This window comes from Leiobunum rupestre, chromosome 3 (genome assembly GCF_980474605.1).
Source record: "Leiobunum rupestre chromosome 3, qqLeiRupe1.1.hap1, whole genome shotgun sequence".
Classification (NCBI taxonomy): domain Eukaryota; kingdom Metazoa; phylum Arthropoda; class Arachnida; order Opiliones; family Sclerosomatidae; genus Leiobunum; species Leiobunum rupestre.
In genome coordinates this window covers 20,994,448-21,015,161 of record NC_143386.1, presented here as the reverse complement: position 1 = coordinate 21,015,161, position 20,714 = coordinate 20,994,448, and the positions used below count along the sequence as shown (strand labels likewise).

Below are 20,714 nucleotides of genomic sequence, written 5' to 3'. Positions count from 1 at the left end.
ATTTATGTAAGCCACTGTCTGCAAAGACAAAACTTCTTCAGAAAACTATGAATAACTTTAAGCAATTAATTTCCACTCCAACCCGGATAGTATCAACTAAAACCTCACTCTGCTACTTTAATTGACTTAATTTTTACATCTCACCCCAATCGTAATTCGAATTACAAGTACAACGGGTATATCTGATCATGAACTGATAACGTGTGTAAGGAAAAAATTTTGTCCATTAATCCCTAGAACTATAAGTTTGATTAGAGACTACCCTTACCAAAAAATAAGTTGGATTTCTGTTTGTATTTAGTTTGTATACACATTATTAGTTGATATTGAGTTGGTATTAAGTAGGCTCAAGTTGTCAGCATATTTCAAGTTACTATTAAAGGGGTAATAAGTTGTTATTCAGTTGGTAGGAAAATACTGCTTTTGCTAAGTTAATAATTAGTTGGTTTATAGTAGTCAGGAAATTACATAACATTTTTAAGTTGCTTTTAAGTAGTTAAATGTAAATGTTGATTCTGGTTTAGTTGGAAATAAGTTGATTAATAAAGAGGATTTAAGTTATTTTTAAGTAGGCATTTGTCCCAAATACAAACTGAAAACCAAGTTGAAATACAAGTTGTCCTAAGTGGTTTTTAGCCAACTTATTTTTTGGTAAGGGTATAGAAACTTTAACGTTGATGGTTAGTGAATATGTCCGCTAAGTTGTTTTCGGAGGGTATATATGTTACTGAAAAAGGCCTTCTGATACTTTATCACAGAGAAATTGTATGCGTAAATCTAAGTACTTGGTTCTTGAATTTCCAACGTGATTTAATAAACATTCGATTGCTGCTTGATTGTCCATTTGGAGTTAGATACGGTTGTCTGAGGCCATAGGAAAAATGGATTTACATTCTTTAACTATTCGTTGAATAAAAATCACTTCTTTTGTTACTTCCACCACAGCAATCAGTTCTGCTTCCATAGTTGATAAAGCTGTTATAGACTGTTTTGCCGATCTCCATGCAAGTGGTGTTTCTCAAAACACTATAACATAGCCTGATTTCGATTTACGTGTTTCAATATCAGACGCCCACGATGCGTCGCTATATACTGTGATGTCTTTCGTAACAGTTTTTCTTATCCATAGTGCCTTATTTTCTGAGGTTATCACATAATTCCATAAATGTACCAAGTGTTCCCATATTTCAAGGTTATAGTTGTTGCAATATTTGGCTAGTGCATTTAACTGCATACAATATATCGGGACGTGTATGGCTATCTATGTACAATAAGCTCCCAATTACATTTCTATATGGTAAGTCCAATATTTTTCAGTTGTGTCTTGACTCGGTGTTCTAATACTTGTTCTCCACTTCATTGGTTCATAGCTTCGTCGAAAAGGTATTCTTTTAAATTATTGTTGCATCATTCGAATATATCTTGTTTGTGACATGGTCATTCATCTCAAAATCCACGTCAAGAAATGTTTTTATTTCACCCAAATCTTTAATATCAAAACTAAGGGTTAAACGTTTCATAACATCTTCCATCACTATATTATTTCTGGTTACAACAAGTAAGTCATCAACGTATACCAAGACAATACAGTGCCAGTTCAGCCTATATACACATTGACATGCCATTATAGTTTGAAAACCTATTTTCTTTAACTCTTGATCCAATTTATAAAACCAACACCAACCCGATTGATGTAAGCCATATAAGCTTTTGTGGAGTAACCAAACTTTATCATTGCTGATATGATAACCCTTGGGAATTTCCATGTATGTAGTTTCTTTCAATTCGCCATATAGATACGCACATTTTATATCTACATGTTTATTTGTCCATTTCTGTAAAACAACCAGCAATAATAAAAATAAACGTACGACTACAAACTCTATCACGGGAGCATAACTTTCGTAATAATCAATTCCTCTGTGCTGCTTGAAGCCTTGTGGAACAATGCGTGCCCTGTGACACACCACTTCAAGTTCAAGTTCGTTTGTTTATTGTTAATCATGTGGTTTAACATTGTTAAGGGTTACTTCCCCTTTGTCATTGTATTTACGTACGAAAACCCATTTATTTCCCAACACCTTTTGGTTTAAGGGCCTATTTACTTGAGTAAAAACATTTCTTTCTCTTAGGGTGTTTATTTCTTCATCCATAGCTTTGTCCCATTTGTCAGCATCTGCTGCCGTTATGGCTTCTTCATATGACTTTGGATCGTCAAAATTAGTAAAACAAAACTCAACACCATGTAAATAGTCTGTGTAACTCGTATCTGATTGCTCTAGTGTCGTTATGACTTCATCTTTTTCCTTTTGTATAGGTGTTAGCCCTTGAAAAATCAATTAAATCGGGATTGATGTCCAGATTCTTCTCCGTGCAAAATTCGATAACTTCACGACGCTTCGAGGTTCTTTTTGATCTCCATATCTGTAGTATACGTCATGTTGACCAGCTGTTTTTCCCGATTGTTTCTGTTGTGCTCTCCGAGTCCATTGTTGAGTTGTTTCTTACCCTTTCGCAACTTCAGTAGTTTGCATAGGAGGTGCTACACCCTGTGGAGTAGCAGCTAGGAGAAGAGCGAGGTATGGTTTGTGCTGTTATTTGAGGGGTAGCTTGTGTTGTAGTTGGTATTTGTGACCTTGTGATCGGTTTCCAATCATATTCGTCATCATCATCAGTGTAGCTTATGTCTTTATCAACGTCACAACCTTCATAAGTTATGGATTCATTTACCCTCACATTGTCACATTCCACTATTTTATCAGTAGCAGGATTCCAAATCCTAAATCCGCGAGTTGTCAGGGCATATCCAACCAATATTCCCTTCCTTGCAGTATCAGAAAATTTATCTCGGCGTGTTTCCTTCGGAACAAAATAGTGAGCAACACTGCCTATTCTCTTGAAATGCTTGACTGTTGGTTGTCGATCAAACCGCAATTCAAAAGGCGTTTTGCTACTCAATTTCTTCTGAGGTAAGCGATTCTTAATGTAATGAAACGTGAGTAACATTTCAACCCAAAATCTAGGAGGAAGGTGGCTTTCTTTTAACATTGCTCTTATTCAAGCATTTTGGTTGAAACCTTCTCTGGATATGCTTTTCATCTTAGTTTCTGTACAGATATCGCTATTCCAATCTTGAATCTGTAATGGTGGTAGATCACGTACGCTTCCACCCTTCGGCATTTGAATAATAGTATGAATACTAATGGTGGCCGAGTCTAGAATGCCATTGCGCCAGATCGAATCCTGGAATTATTCCTGAGTATGGCTTTCCAGTCATGCGATATAATCCCCGAACTCCTTTAAAGACATTAATAACTTCTCCTCTATCATTGGTTGTAATAAGCTTCATATTACCACCTGCCCATTTATGTCCTCCTTTGTTGAATTGACACCCGCTTATTAGGTTTCTCCTACCATTTGGGGCATATCCTACATCTCGTGAAAGAAGAACTCTTACTTTATCTCCTATGTTATGTTCAATGGCTGCATCACCTATCACTGTGACTGTGAAGGTGTAAAAGTTAAAAGATCAATTGCGTAAATGGGAATAGTGCGGGTATGTTTGCAACAACGTTTTATACAGCAAACAACACTGAAGAGTGGGTGATAGACACAGGTGCGACACACCATTTTTGTAACCAGAGAGAATGGTTTCACACCTATGAACCTTGTGAAATAACTTAAAAACTTAATAATCAGCTAGGCTAATACCCAAGGCACCACCTTAGGCCTAAGTCATCAAGCGACTTTTGAAGCCATTAATTCAGGTGGCCGGGTTACAATGCGTAGGAGGGTGGTGGCAAGCCCTGCATGCCACGAGATCGAGCCAACAGCTCCCTACACTAACTGATGCTTCTGTAGGTGAAGGGGGGCTCTCTTGAAAACCCTGATTGCAAAGCCTCCTCGTGGCGAGAGCCGGGCAACGTATGGCTAATAACCTGCGGCTGATTTGCACAGGTATCACTGTCCCTATCAGGATTGTCCTTAATGGGTTCACTGGTGTCGTTCGCGGCTGCCGGGCCTGATTTCTGGGCTTGCGCGCCAGTTCGCATCGCCCCCTTCGCCGCCAGCCGGAGGGGGGACGGGTGTGTTCGTGGTTGCTGGGCTCGGACTTTGGGTTCGCTCCATACCTGTCATTTGATAACCTTATCGGGGATGGTAATTGCAGTGAATGAGAAAGTCTCTCTAGCCCTCAGCTGTGCGAGGATGGTGTCGCCTTTTGTTGGGCCGTGATGGGGGCGTTTGTTTGCCATATGTGAGCCAGTTTTTATAGCTGTCTCACTGGCCGAACGTTGTTTCGCAAAGCGCATTTTTGTCCAGACCTGGTTGAGTGTTGTGGGCCGCCGTAGTGCCTAGCGGAACGGCGGGGTACAAATACATAACTTCATGTAGGTGAAGGGGAAATCCAGGCCGAAGGCCGAAGTTCATTATGGCTCGAAGTTCATCGTGAAGGGAAAATCAATTATATCAATTCACAAAATGTCATTTATACACCGGGAATGCGCAAAAATTTGTTACCAGGAAGGTGTATGGATGAAGCAGGATGGAGAGGCATATTTGAAAAGTCAAAATTAGTTATTTTCCTAAGGGGGATATCGCCTTTGAAGCAGTGTTGAAAGACAAATTTTATTCACTTGATACCAAGGTACTCGTTAATGGTCCTCCAGATGACGAAATGGAAGTGCTTTCTTCTTCAGGCATTGGAAAAACACTTCATGAAATCATACTTTGACATTTACGCCTAGGACACGTCAACGAAATGGATTTGAAATATATCGCAAATCACAGCATGTTGGATGGTCTAGATCCACTTACAGGGACATTGGACTAGTGTATCCCATGTAAGGTAGCAAAAAGTACGAAATAGCCGCATCGAAGTCTGAATGATATTCGAAGCAATCATATTCTAGAGCTGGTCCATGCGGATGTTTGGGGGCCATCCCCGGTTGGTTCTTTAGGAGGAGCTAAATATTATCTCACTTTTGTGGATGATTTTAGTCGATACATCAAGATATATATCATGCAGAGGAAGAACGAGGTTTTCTCTTGTTTTGAAAAATATAAAGCTCTCATAGAAAAGCGAACAGGCAGCAAAATTAAAGCCATAAGGACGGATAATGGGATAGAGTTCTATGCAAAGTATATTGAGCAATATTGTCAAAAAGAGGGCATAAGACACGAGAAGGCCAACCAATATTGTAGCCGATTCCGGCCCTAATTGTTGCCCCGGAGTGTTTGGCAGCACTGCTCCACGGTAATATTAACAGGCGCACTTTGCCCGAGCGGGGTTAGTCGCAGTTCTAGTTTTGCATCACTCGGTAGTGGGAAAATTGTACAGTGCGCCCAATGGCTACATCCTCGCTAACTGACAGGAACGGCACCTTTTTATACCTCAATTATTGTGTCATTTCGTATATTATCCTTTAAGCTTATGTGTGGTTTGGGAACTGTAATTTATTGTGTAGCTCGCACTAAGGCCTCCGCAGGCATGTTACCAACCTTCGAGAGCAAGGGTGGCTACATAATTGGTGGCAACGGTGGGACTCAAACCCACGCCTCCGAAGAGACTGGCCTATAACTCCGCGCGCCATGAGTTAACTAAGCAGTCTCCTTTCGGGGTAACCCAGGGTCGGGAGGCGCGACTACCGTGGTTAGAATTTACGGGTGATGTCCAGAGTGCAGACATTGAGGCAGGGGCGGTTGAATATGCCAACAGCATTTTAGAGCCCATGGAGGAGCGGTTTGCTGCTATAAGAGAGGTGGTTCAGATAGCCAAGCAGAAGCAGAAAAAATATTACGATCAAAATAAGACTGATTGGTCCCCAGAGGTACGGTCGTTGGTTTGGAAACGAACCCATCCGCAGTCTAGCGCTGCTCTTGGTTATACTGCTAAGTTAGCCGCTAGATGGGATGGGCCGTACCGCGTCGAAAAGGTTCATAATTCAGTAACTGTCCATTTGGTAGATTTGAGAACCGGGCTGAGCGTGGGCCCGTGGCATGTCAGTCTATTTAAGCAATTCTATTGTAGAGATCCCGATTTGCCAACCTTTCTAGTAATCGAGGATTGTGAGGATGTTGACAGTCAACCCCTGCCATTGGGATTGGAGGCCTTGTCTGGGTTATTTGAGGACGAGGGGGATAATGGTGTTTCCCCTCTGGAGGTATCTGACGAGGGTGAGTCCGACGGGACCGTCGTGGGTGTTTGTCAGAATTTATAGCCCGGTGTACCTAGTAACAGAGACCATACCACCGGAGGCCTATCATCATAGTGCCCTACACCAGCGTCCCCAAGCCCGGACAGGTGACAAATCCAGCATGGGTAGTAGTACCCTACTACTGATGGTCGCACCTTTGACGCAAGCCACTCAACCCAGCAGAAGGTGCAGCAATGGGTGGACCTATCCCCACTTCGCACACAGCAGTGGGATTAAGAGTGGATGCTGTAGCAACGCCAGCCAACACCCTACCTACGTAGGTAAGGAGTCAAACCCTTTGGAGAGAGCTCCTAAAGGGGAACGACGGGCACACAGCAGCCCGCATAACCCGGCACAGCTGGCAACCCAATCCGCTGAGGCGACCAGTTTGCCCGGACCCTCTCCGTTAGCCTGAACCGAAGTTCAGTATCCAGCCCAAACCTGACCGAAGTCGGAGGTGGAGATAGGACCATTTGATCAGAGCTAACATCTCCCAGTGCGCCACCGCCCTTATGGGTTACAAGAGCCGGACCCCGACTCTCCGGTAAAGCCACCAGTTATTGCACACTCTAACCCATTTAGGGCCACCGTCGTGGGTATGACTTCGCCGGGTATTGATGGTTGTGCGGAGGTTCTGGTTGACACCGACCCCCTCCTTAAACCTTTTGTGCATGGCTGGTATAGAGCTGTGGTGCATCGGGCTAAACCGTCCGTCACAGGTATCACAGACATTTACTATATTTCTCCTCGGTCCAACTGGGTCGGCAGGGTAGTCAAATTAAGGTCGTTGAATGACGTTGCATTGGAACTGGAGACTATGAGTAGTTTATGTCTGCCTACCCATAATTTAGCGTTGGACAATTTTACGTTTGTTAAAAAACCTATTTACTGGGAACCTCATGAGTTCGTCCGTTCAGCCGGTGAACCCAATCGTTTCTTGTAATTAATACTTTTTCTTTCATTCCAGAATGCCTTTCCTAGGGGCCCTGGCTTGAGTTTCTTGCGTACTAGGCTAACCGACAATAGAATTGAAATTCCAGTTGATCTGGGGTTTTCTCCTGTTCCCCGGATTACTTCGGCTGGTGTCATGTGTCTGCACGCCCGTTATAATTTGTTGGATGACGCTGAGCTGGATTACTACAGTGATTGGGCGAACGTTCGTTTCGTGGACGTATTGTTGGACATTAAGGTGTTCTGGTCGCAGTCCGATTTCGTGTTACCATACCTCTTCGTAAAGAAAGAGGACATGTCACCACCACTAGTTACTTTTGATCCGGGAAGTTTGGCGCGTATGGGTTTACTTATGTACAATACCGACTCGAACCCATTCCCTCACTACCTTCGTGCGTGACACCTTTCACGTTTCTGTTAATAAACCGTGTCTTTTGGAGTGGGGGGATGTAGACGTTTCCTACATTAATCGTTGCCCCGGAGTGTTGGCAGCACTGCTCTACGGTAATATTAACAGGCGCACTTTGCCCGAGCGGGGTTAGTCGCAGTTCTAGTTTTGCATAACTCGGTAGTGGGATAATTGTACAGTGCGTCCAATGGCTACATCCTCGCTAACTGACAGGAACGGCACTTAGATCCCATGTCTTTTGTCTCATATATCTGAGCTGTATCATTCTTGATACCGTCCAAAATAAGAGTGTCTTTAGCAAGAATCAATATATCATCGACATAGACTAGTATAAGTGCTTGTCCGGGTATACAATACAGGCAATTAGTACCCCGTACTTTCTCATAGCCGAGGTCCACGAATGTGCGATCCAATTCGGCAAACCATAATCGACCACTCGATGGTAAGCCATATAAAGCCTTTTTTAATTTGAGGCAATATCTTGCTGGATCTTGTGTTTCGAAACCTGGGATTTGTCAGTAACACTGTTCTATCTAATTCACTATACAGATCTGCGTTCTTGACATCAATGAGTGAATGAACCCTGCCAAAGTGTATGACAAACATTGCAATGAAAAATCTTATCAATGTAAAGTTCACGACTGGTGAAAAAGATTCATCATAATCTTGCCCCATGGTCTGATTGCAACCTTGGGCCACTAGCCTAGCTCTATTGCGTATTATTCTATCTGTGTTGTCCTTTTTGACAGCATATACCCAACGGCGTCCTACTATTTTGGTATTCATTGGCTTTGGTACAGTATCCATGACATTGCGATCCTCCAAAGTTTGCATTTTAGCTTCCATTGCTGTTAATAATTGCTCAATAATAACTTGAAACTTTATTTAACTTAGGACTAATAAATTATTATTATTTCACCGATTCACAATACAAAACTTGATCAGAGCAGATCCGAGCAAGCAAATGGAATATAAAATTTTGATCAGAGCAATCTAGAGCAGTCAAATGAGAAGTTATGAGCTTTTGAGTGTGGTGCATTTGGCAGACTGCTCATATGTCCAAATGCCCATTTTATCAGACTTTTCAGTCTGCCAAATGAGCTAATCATTCGACCGACTGTTCATTCGACCGACTGTTCATTCGACCGACTGTTCATTCGACCGACTGTTCATTCGACCGACTGTTCATTCGACCGACTGTTCATTCGACCGACTGTTCAATCGTCCGACTGTTCAATCGTCCGACTGTTCAATCGTCCGACTGTTCAATCGTCCGACTGTTCAATCGTCCGACTGTTCAATCGTCCGACTGTTCAATCGTCCGACTGTTCAATCGTCCGACTGTTCAATCGTCCGACTGTTCAATCGTCCGACTGTTCAATCGTCCGACTGTTCAATCGTCCGACTGTTCAATCGTCCGACTGTTCAATCGTCCGACTGTTCAATCGTCCGACTGTTCAATCGTCCGACTGTTCAATCGTCCGACTGTTCAATCGTCCGACTGTTCAATCGTCCGACTGTGTTAGTTTGACTTATAGAACGGAAAATTTATTGGCGCCTGACTGACCAGCGCCCCAGAGCCAAATTCTTTATAGCCAACCGGGGCCTTCTAAAACACAAGCTAGAGGACAGTACCTAGCCAAATGCACCGAGTATCATTCAACTCAATATTAACCCAACTTAACCGGTAAAACCAAGAATTCGAAAACGCGTCACCACCGTCGAGCTCGGAAGAATAAAAACGAACAGGAAAACTTATTTCTAAAAAAGGTTGAAAACTTTTTAAAAAAAGTTAAACTTTATTTCAGTCGGCCGAACGAACAGTCAGCCAAATGGACAGTCAGCGAAATGTGTATTTTTTTGCCAGCCAAATGAGAAATGGGACAAACAAAACTCTTCCGAGATTTCTTCTCATTATGTATTGTCAACCATGGAGTAGTAGTTGAATCCACTAATGATGAACTAATAAATCCATCTAGTACCTTGGCAGTCAATGCCATCTTGGCGTCTATCTTCCAATCTGCATATTTGGTCCCATCTAATTTCTTAAATATTAATACATCTTCATCCATGAATGCCATGTTTATCTGGAATGTAATTTTCTAAGCCTTGGCTTCATGAATTGTGATACATCAGAACAGGAGACTCAACCTTTGTTGCCTATATCTTTATTACTTATTACATTAGTGCATCACGCAGCATCAGGCTCTTTTATTCATTCTGTCAATAACATAACAAAAAAAATACCAAATCCAGCAGACAACACTTGTCATATATAGTTGCTTGACATGTGGTGGAACTTATAGGAATCAATAACAGGTTACCATGGCAACCAAATATAGCATTCGCGAGGCACGAGTTAGACTATAGATTCTCAATGCAAGAGACCAGGAATTCAAATTCTCCTTACAAACTTCAATTTTCCATCTACATAGTTGATGACAGGTTTTCATCACAGAGTGGGACGTGACTAAATTTAAGTCCCATGAACAAAGTTTCATTAAACAAGACGTTTATGACATACTTTTGTGTAATTATGTTACATATAATACCAATAACTTTAACGCTTCACACATTAAGAGATATGTTTAAATAAAATTTGCTATTTGGGAAAAGAGAAATAAATTTAACAACAAAACTTTTATATTTTAAAGATAATTTCTAATATCATAGGTAGCATATGAGTAATACCTCCACTATTTATATATACATATATAAGCTAATTGGGGTTAAAAAAACATTAGTTTAAAACATTCAACAAACAGTGCACTACTATATGCAAAAGAAAACCATGGCACTTACATGGATTTCAAATTTCCACCCATTGACAGCTTCATCTGTTAAAACCTTTGTGAATGAAATGGTTAATCCTTCCTTCATAAATCTTTGGCAAGCTTCGCACTTCGTATCAATTCCTATAAATATAAAAAACCTATTTCACGCCATTTGTTTTGTAAATATCCGAAAAAGGAGTATATCCTGTTCCTTTAAAATGAAGGATATTTTGTTAAGAGAGTTAAAATTGGTAATTATCTGCATGACACGATATATTGATTATCTTTTGTTGTCAATCCGATAAAGTTCATGTCTATCTCGCAATTATAAATTTAAAGATTTGGGAGTGCTGAAAAGGAATATGTTGAGACAATTTTATGGATTGTTCTAAATCGATCTCATGCTCCCAAGAGTAAGTCCTTGATCCCAAAATAAAAATCAAATCAGCACCCTAACTCATTGGTCTCTTAAAGTCTTCAGACGCGATTGAAGAACACAGGTGATGTTTCCCCCCTCTCTAGCCTTCAACTCACTTTACCTCAAAGATGAATTTGAATTTCTCATGAATATGGACTTGGCAGCAATGAAATCACACCGCACCTTAAGTTATGGCCTATATGCGGGTAGCATCCATTTGAATATTGCCTATGAATATAACTAGATAATAGGCCATTTCCATTTGCTTGTTCCGGGATTTTGGAGTGGGGTAAGAAGGGTAAGGCTATGACATAATTTTACTCCAATTCTTTGGTTGCTAATAGTTTTGAGTCTGAGTGAAAACGTTTTTCCAAAATGGCTGCCTGTGGCCTTTTTAGCAAATAAATTCTGGCTAGCAGACGACCAAATCCAATTTACTCCTTAACACCACCGGGCTATTTTACAGAATAGCGTGCCCCTTCTATATATTTGTTTTGATTGTGCTATATTATAGCATTTTTTGCAAGGAACCTATTACAGTTCAAATTATTTTTAGGAAATTAATACTTAAGGAGATATAGTTAATTTAAAATTATATATAATTAGTCGCGCGCAGATCAGCAGAGATAAGAGAATCATTTTGTGGGCTCGCTCTCGTCATTTTTTTTAAGCGAAAATAATGCTGAAATTATGAAAATTACTAAGAATTATTTAAAAATGAAATTGTTAGTGTTTTTAGGGGATTACTTATTTTGGCCAAAATTTGATTCGGTTTAAAATCGACATGGCGTCATCAGTCTGACGCAGGCGAATATGCAAAAGAGGACGATTATATTAATTCCTTTGAAATTGATAATTTGTGTTGCTCAAAATTGGGCATAATAGCGAGAAGCGTGCAATGTCATAAATTTGGCAATGCTATGTCTCTCATAGATGGTTATGTGGCGGTGCCGTAAGGTTGTAAAAGCTGCAAAGAAATGCGATAACACTTAAATCTGTTCGCTCGTGGCTCTTTTTAGAGTTACTGAACTTTTAAATAGTTTTTTATACAAAATGTAAATCTTCTATATTTTTAAAATAAAATATCACTTATATTTAGCTGCCATCTTTTTGATAATATGTAATTTTTTGTATGTTCATTAAATCACATTTTTATGCCAATTTGCTAAGTACTTTTTACAGTCAGTTGGAGAATTTCACTAGATACTATGTCAGTAGGTGGGGTTTATATACGCACCCATGATTGTTATGTATAGTCTTTGGACAATTTGTAACTATCTCCCGTTAATGTTCAATATATATACTAGTGACATTCATACTGTCTTAGAAAAGTCAATTGCTAATGAGTACGCCGACGACAATGCCCTAGCACTACTAGGGAAAGAAATCAGCGAAGCCCTTGCCAGGGCTGATAAGAACCTTATTGCAATATCCAACAAAATACAACAAAAAGGTCTAATTTTGAATGAAGACAAAACGAAATTCATGATATTCAGTCCCTCACGTAAGGCTTCCCAGCAAGCTGCTCTCATCCAAGAACTACTTAGTGGTAGAGTAAAATGATTAACCAAATTTAAGTATCTGGGAATGTGGATACTGGGAAATTGAAAATGGACTGAGCATGTTGACCAAGTGCTGAAGAAAGCAAATTCTCGTATTTGGATGTTGAGAACTTTACAACCTTCTTTGGACACAAAAACCTTGAAAATACTCTATAACGCATTGGTCGAGCCTATCTTTGACTACGGTAGTGGCCTGTACTAAAACGCCCCTAAAGGTAACTTGGATAAACTTGAGATTATCAATAATAAAGGTGCAAAGCTTATAAGGAAACTGAACAAAAGATCATCAGCTACGGCAGCAAGGAAAGATGCTGATATCCAAACCTTTAAGTTTACATATAATCTGAGCCTATTAATATTTATGTTCAGAATTAAAAACGCAATGCTCCCCAATACGTTCTGGACTGGTTTAAATCTCCCTCTACCCTCATAGGTACCAGAGCAACAAAACTTATTTTAAAGTAGAATCTTCAAAGCTCAATTTCAGTGAAAGAAGTACTCTAATGGTATTCATGCATGGAATAAATTACCCGGGACTCTAAAAGAAATAGACTCTATTTCTATTTTTAAAAATAAAATTATCCAATACTTAAATGAAAGTTAAATTTAATCTTAATCTAGTTCTGATGTTTTATGTTCTTTTTCCTTTTTATTTATTTAAATTAATTTCTGGACCCCTCTGTAAACAAGTCTTTCGACTTAAAGGGATATCCTAAATAAAGCATTTATTTATTTATTAATTTACAAAAAATAATTTTAACCGCAATAGATTCCTCGCAAAAAATGCTATAATATAATCGAAACAAATATATAGGAGGGGGTGCTAACCTTGAAAATTGTCCACCTTTCCAGAAGGAGTAAAAAGAGTAGCTCTAATACTCCGGAACAAACGAATAGTTTATGGGCAAGAGTAATTATCATCCCTGGAACAGGCGTATAAAATGTTTTAAGAGTATACTTTTAGTCTGAGAACAGGCGATAAGAAACCTCCTAATATTAAAGTCAATTGTGACAATCACTAATTAATTACTCTTATCTTGGCATTTCTGTTGGGAAATGCCCTCTTTCCCGATTGAAACTAAACTAAGGTGCAGGATATTGAGGATGTTTTACCTCTGGCCATGACCGTATTTATGAAGATGAAGATGTAGAGAAGATTGGTGGGCATTATGGTGGAAACTTACCCGACACAAGAGGGGAGGAGATGGAAAAGTCATCGAAGTGTGCTTCAATACGTAAGTTTTAGGAAAACAATGAGGTACCGGGTTTATTTGATTTTTTTATGAGAAAACATTAAGGAGCTTACTTTCCAAACATAAGGGTGATTGGGAGCAATGATAAAAATTGTCTCGACATAATAATAATCCATAAGTAGAAATAAATACATTATTATTCTTGTTCAGAATATTACCTTAACATTTCAAAGGGGAAAGTAATTTTAAACAAAGAAACCTACGTCTGGTTAAAACTAGAGCAATTATTACAATCAACAAATTTTAAAACCTTGAAGGCAGCTCTTTTCCAAATTTCCAACTCAATTATTATGTCCAAAATTAAAGACATTTAATTTTCAGTACCATATCCCTGCTGCTTGTTGGAACGTCATTATTTTAGGTCATGTGAAAATATTGTGAAGGTGAAAATCAACACTTTCAAGGTCAAGATTGACATTTGTTAAGCATCAACCATTTAGGCTTATAATTCAATACAAGAAGATTCTTTAAAGAAGAATTGTAAAAATAAATATCGTACCTTTTCTACAAAGATCTAAAGTTGCATCCAAAAGTACCTCTAATTCACCCTTAGGCAAAACCGGAACAACCCATCGTGGTCTGTTTATCATTTCATCTAAACGTGCCAATTCCGTATGAGGAAAAGGTGATTCTTGACTTTCAGCTGCATCACTAGGGGCTTCATCAACATGAGGAGTATCAATCAACGTTTCACTCTCCTCAACAGCCTGTATTAGAAAAAACGTTTATTTAAAAAACATAATTTTGAACATACATGCTCTAGCTACCCTAACCAACAGAGATGACTTTCACCTACATATAAGCTAAAACGAAGGTAAGAGAAAACAGTTTTTGATAATTGAAATAATGTGGTACTTCTTTTTCTTAGTTTATTTGTAATAATTTTTCATTATTTAGAGGCATTGATCTCAATTAAAAATTAGCTAGTGAAAGCTATTCCTAGCCTTATTTACCTGGAGGTTACACACAGCACCAAGGTCGTTTGTGGAGTATGTGTTATCAACATAATCAGGTAAATTATGTTTTAGGTGCCAACTACATTTTTAGCTTAATCTTAAGGGTTCCACGTTGCTGCTTCTATCAGCCTATGTTTCCCATAACTCTCTACAATCAGATTCCAACTTTAACGGTTAAATATTCATTCCTTCTCACGAAGGGTCTAGCTTGTTTGCCCATTCCTCCAAATGGGTAACCCACATTCCCTCAAATTTAACAATACACCCTCACGTTATATGGAAGTACAGGAATGGTACAATTACATTCAGTATAACATCTGGAAATCTTATGCAATTAGATTTTGGTTGGGGTCGGGGACAAAGAGAGAAAAATCCATAAGAGTTAGTCAAAATTTATAAAACAATAAAAGCATTTTCCATTGGGAGTGCACGAAGATTGATCCAGATTTGTCAATGACCTCACAGTTTTAACTACAAGGCGGCAAGAGTGCAAGGTAAAGCCGCTTTATACAAAATAAAAAAATTTAAACGAAGGGCTAACCGATTACGCGTACTCAAAACTGATAGAGGTACAGACTCTAAAGATTACATGTAATCTCATTAGTACAGTCAAAGGTACGGGCTTGTACACCAATTACGCTGAGTTACTAGCTCCTCATTTTTAACAGAATGGCGTATCATCTGCTATCTTCCGAATGTCAAGCTAAAGTGCATTAAGTTCGTATTCTATTGGCGATCTGCTGATCAATCCGCGCGGGAGCAACAGGCTCAATGGAAGACATGAATCCATCTTGAAGCTGCTACTTTTGTCCTAATGCGCGAAGCAGCTGAATGGAAAACGCCATTAGAGGTTCACTCCAGCTATGCCATAAACCCATTTATCTGAAGTACCAAGATTTAGCAGTGGTGAGTTTCGAAACAAAAATCTACATTAGAACTAATCAAATTTTCTTACGTCAACACTCACTATCAAAGTGGATTATCTTTAATGAAACTAGCCTTAATTTAAAGAAAAATTCAATATTCCCACCCTAGTTCTTGTTATAGCTAAGATGTGTCAATATACTTAAGCCACTGCAAAACAAATTGGCTAACCATGTTTGGACTTGGTGCAGCGTTGGTAGAGGGTGGTGGCTGAGCTTGAGTAACATTATCTTGAGGAGATTCATCGTTTTGCATTACTATCACTCCTTGCATGATCTGTTAGATATTATTTACAATATTCACAAAGACAGAAATGGTTTCAGTTGAAAGGTGTAAATGAGCCAAAATGAAATAATCCATCTGGAAAAACCATCTAGAAAATAAAACTAATCATAAATACGTTTATGTAAAGAAACCCCTACACCATGCATTTTTATAATAATAAAATACCAATTCTATTATACAAGTCACTGCTCCCAAAACCACCAAATTTAAATTTTCAAAATAATAAAAGATATTAGTGAAAGGGGGTTAATAATAAGCGTCCATATGTTCATTTATTTTAAGAAGATTGTGTAAATTCTGCATTTAGTAAAGACATCAGCTTATTTAAAAATTACAAATCATTATTATTACTGAAGGCAAAACTTAGGTTCTGGGAGTAAAAGATTTGATAGAAAATAGGAATAGATTTTTAAATAAAAAAAAAGCACATTTTTAAAATTTTTTAAACGAACTAATTAATATAACTTTTGAGGTTTTAAAGAGCAACAGCAAGTGGTTGGCATAATGCGGACTTGAAAAGTCATTGTTGGAAGAAACTTTCTGGAAAGGGAGTGATTTTTCATAGCATATTGGTTTCACCCATTTCGAAGGATTAGGGGCAGTCTTAAAAAAAGGGGTTTATGTTTGCTGTCAGCTGTGGGAATGACATTTATCCATAATCACAGATGTAAAAAACAGAAAATTCAACAGCGCAGAGGTAGAAGTGGTAAAAGTGAAAGCAAGAAATATATCCTTTCAACATTTTCCGGCCAGCCTGTGTATTACCACTTACGTTGCTTTTGTAAATGTCTATATTAATTGTTAAAGTATCAGCTATAATTAATATGCAGTTGACATTACTTATACAGATTAAGATAATGTAAACAGGTGCCATAAAAATAAACGGTAAATCAAGATTTTCACTGATGGTTAATTATATCAATATCTGAACACTAACTGTATTAAAATTCATACCATTCAAGGTATTAAGAATAATTATAATATTATATCACAACATGTATCCGTTGGGAATATCAAGTAAGACTTCACAGGATATTTGAACAAATGTCACACATTAAAAATTGGTAGGCACAACTTTAATTGAAATTTCCAACGGACTCTTAATGAAATAGGTAATTGCAGAAATTCTAGGATTTTATAGAAAAAAAGAATTGGTGTAATTAAATCAAAATGGTTATGAAAATTAACAGCAAAGAATACAACTAGCTATCTATTTAGTATAAGCTAATTAAAATCATCTTCCCAAGTCTTGCATAACGATGACGTAAAATTCAAAATTACCTTTATGTATAAGCAATGATATAAAGGTTGGTTACTTATTTAATAAATATAATATAAATTTAAAGGGATTACGAATCATTACCCACAGATTTGCATTAAAATGTAACTAAAACCAGCAACAAATAAGTATTGCTTGAATGAAAAACCATGAAGGCTTTGAGTGCCTAAAAGATAATTTTTATGTAGTATTATTGTAGTAATACGTAATAAAATAAAGGACGTGGACCTATTCAGAACCGTGTATATTAATTGATTAGTTTTGATAATTAGCATTAATAAAACCATGACTGAACACTTAATTTATGACTAATATCATGAATGGTCACGAAAATTTAATGAAAGATTATTTTTGTTGTAGTTGCAAGGCTTAACACAGTGACATTTTCTTCAATTTCTAATATAGAAGATTCTAAAACCTAACCTGGAAAAAACTAGATTGTACTGTTAAAAGATATATCTTACCAGTTATTTTTTAAAACAAGGACCTATCAGTAACTAATGCGAATATTACTACACCCGATTCGGGTCCACTAATTATTATTATGGATCGTAGGAAGCTTCAAGGCTTAGCTCGAGAAGCAATGCATAAGCCGACAGAATGGTCGACTTGATTAGAATTAAATTATGTCAGACCCGTAGAATGGGGAGGTAATAAAAAACAATTTAATAATTGTTACAGCCTACATGCAAATCTCAAATTTATATTATTTCCAACTATTTAAAAGGAATTTTTTCAACGATATGCATCAAGAAATCTATTTTAAATACCTTACAAATATTTTAATTATTTGTTCACTTTATTGTTCAATTTTGAGCAGACGACCGTCCTAGGTGTCTCTCACTACCTAATTTGCCGGAAGTTGCAAATTATGCAATTGGACGTCAAAAACCTAGAGCATGCAAAGTCATGTAAACTGATGTTCAAGATTGCACCTATCAATATTTCATAGCCCTTTACATTATAGCATTTTCCATTTGACTTCTATCGAGCGCTCTAGATCGCTCTGATCACCGATCACCTTATAATGTTCCATTTGCGTGCTCGGATCTGCTCCGATCAAGAATAGCGTGTTCCATTTCCTGCTCTCGGGTGCTCCGAGTTCGCCCAAAACCGACAGATCAATGGATCGAGATCGACATCTGAGCAAATTTTTGCGTGTTCCTTTTAGATTTTTTGGCAAAATGGCTGACCAAGACGCAAAAATTCAAATTACTAGCAGGCGAAAAACCACAAATCGTGGGAATATGTTCATGGAATGTTCCATTTGCAGTTTTACTCTAGTCGATCGGGGTGAGATCTATGACGTCAGAGATAGATTTGGAATGAATCTCGAACAATCAAATGAATAGCGCTATTAGAGTTACAGCGTTTGCATTTGACTCCTCGAGAATCGCTCCGAATCCATCGCTCATGAAATGGATCTCACTCCGAGCGATCGACAGAGAAATGGTACGTTTCGAAAATCTGAACTCTTTATTCCCGAGTTGAAAGGGAACACGCAAAAAACATGCTTCGAGAGCAACGATACGTTGATCGTCGATATCGGAAGATCGGTTTCGAGCGATCTCAGAGCGCTCGAATGGAAGACACATTTATTGATCGATGCAGATCAGAGGAGCTTGCAAATGGAACATGAAAAGTCAATAGGGGCGATCGGATCTCGAGCGCTGGAAACTACCAATAGAATAAATACTTGTTGTTAAAACTACCAATGGAATAAATACTTGTTGATAAAACTACCAATGGAATAAATACTTGTTGTTAAAACTACCAATGGAATAAATACTTGTTGTTAAAACTACCAATGGAATAAATACTTGTTGTTAAAACTACCAATGGAATAAATACTTGTTGTTAAAACTACCAATGGAATAAATACTTGTTGTTAAAACTACCAATGGAATAAATACTTGTTGTTAAAACTACCAATGGAATAAATACTTGTTGTTAAAAATACCAATGGAATAAATACTTGTTGTTAAAACTACCAATGGAATAAATACTTGTTTGGTAAAACTACCAATGGAATAAATACTTGTTGTTAAAACTACCAATGGAATAAATACTTGTTTGGTAAAACTACCAATGGAATAAATACTTGTTGTTAAAACTACCAATGGAATAAATACTTGTTGTTAAAACTACCAATGGAATAAATACTTGTTGTTAAAACTACCAATGGAATAAATACTTGTTGTTAAAACTACCAATGGAATAAATACTTGTTGTTAAAACTACCAATGGAATAAATACTTTTTGTTAAAACTACCAATGGAATAAATACTTGTTGTTAAAAATACCAATGGAATAAATACTTGTTGTTAAAACTACCAACGGAATAAATACTTGTTGTTAAAACTACCAATGGAATAAAAACTTGTTTGGTAAAACTACCAATGGAATAAATACTTGTTGTTAAAACTACCAATGGAATAAATACTTGTTGTTAAAACTACCAATGGAATAAATACTTGTTGTTAAAACTACCAATGGAATAAATACTTGTTGTTAAAACTACCAATGGAATAAATACTTGTTGTTAAAACTACCAATGGAATAAATACTTGTTTGGTAAAACTACCAATGGAATAAATACTTGTTGTTAAAACTACCAATGGAATAAATACTTGTTTGGTAAAACTACCAATGGAATAAATACTTGTTGTTAAAACTACCAATGGAATAAATACTTGTTGTTAAAACTACCAATGGAATAAATACTTGTTGTTAAAACTACCAATGGAATAAATACTTGTTGTTAAAACTACCAATGGAATAAATACTTGTTTGGTAAAACTACCAATGGAATAAATACTTGTTGTTAAAACTACCAATGGAATAAATACTTGTTTGGTAAAACTACCAATGGAATAAATACTTGTTGTTAAAACTACCAATGGAATAAATACTTGTTGTTAAAACTACCAATGGAATAAATACTTGTTGTTAAAACTACCAATGGAATAAATACTTGTTGTTAAAACTACCAATGGAATAAATACTTGTTGTTAAAACTACCAATGGAATAAATAATACTTGTTTTTAAGACTACCAAAGGAATAAATACTTGTTTTAAGACTAGGAATGGAATAAATACTTGTTATTAAGACTAGGAATGGAATAAATACTTGTTATTAAGACTACCAATGGAATAAATACTTGTTATTAAGACTACCAATGGAATAAATACTTGTTATTAAGACTACCAATGGAATAAATACTGGTTTTTAAAGGGCAACGCAAGTGAGCTGGCAAAAAAAGAAAAAGCACCATGCTTTTCATCCCCCCAACCCCTCACTCAGCCTTGACCGAGGCGGGCAGAGTCAACCGTAAATTTCGCACTTTACTGACTTTACACACATTTTGCCAGCTCACTTGCGTTGCCCTTTAAGACTACCAATGGAAAAATACTTGTTGTAAAAGAGCCGGGCTCGATCCCAGCTTGTGACACTAGGTAAAAACTCAAAAAACTCCTGCGTTGAGTTTGCAAATTATCTCCCCACTGGTTAAAGGAGTTTCAATGGCAAACTAAAGTGATTGTTTTTGGTCGCGAATAACAAGTACTCCGTTGGGTTACTGTTATGGAACGTAATTGCGGTACCGGCACTAACATATGGAAATGAGTATTGTGTCTCGGGGCTCAAAGGTCCTGGAGAATACCAAGAGTTTGAGGTGGGAAAGACTACCCTCAACTCCACCCGTTTTG

At 37.6% G+C, this 20,714-nt stretch overlaps 1 protein-coding gene across 1 annotated transcript in view; it reads right to left on the bottom strand.

Moving 5' to 3' along the window:
• Positions 1 to 17,634, bottom strand: part of LOC149949789 (ubiquitin carboxyl-terminal hydrolase 9X-like) — a 61,974-nt gene extending 44,340 nt beyond the window's left edge. Inside the window, exons 1-4 of the mRNA XM_090167917.1 lie at positions 17,470 to 17,634; positions 15,613 to 15,814; positions 14,061 to 14,268; positions 10,357 to 10,469 (exon numbers count right to left, since the gene is read on the bottom strand). Coding sequence (XP_090024043.1) covers positions 10,357 to 10,469; positions 14,061 to 14,268; positions 15,613 to 15,714 — 423 coding nt within the window. The 5' untranslated portion in view covers positions 15,715 to 15,814; positions 17,470 to 17,634. The remainder of the gene's footprint in view (positions 1 to 10,356; positions 10,470 to 14,060; positions 14,269 to 15,612; positions 15,815 to 17,469) is intronic.
• Positions 17,635 to 20,714: the final 3,080 nt, after the last annotated feature.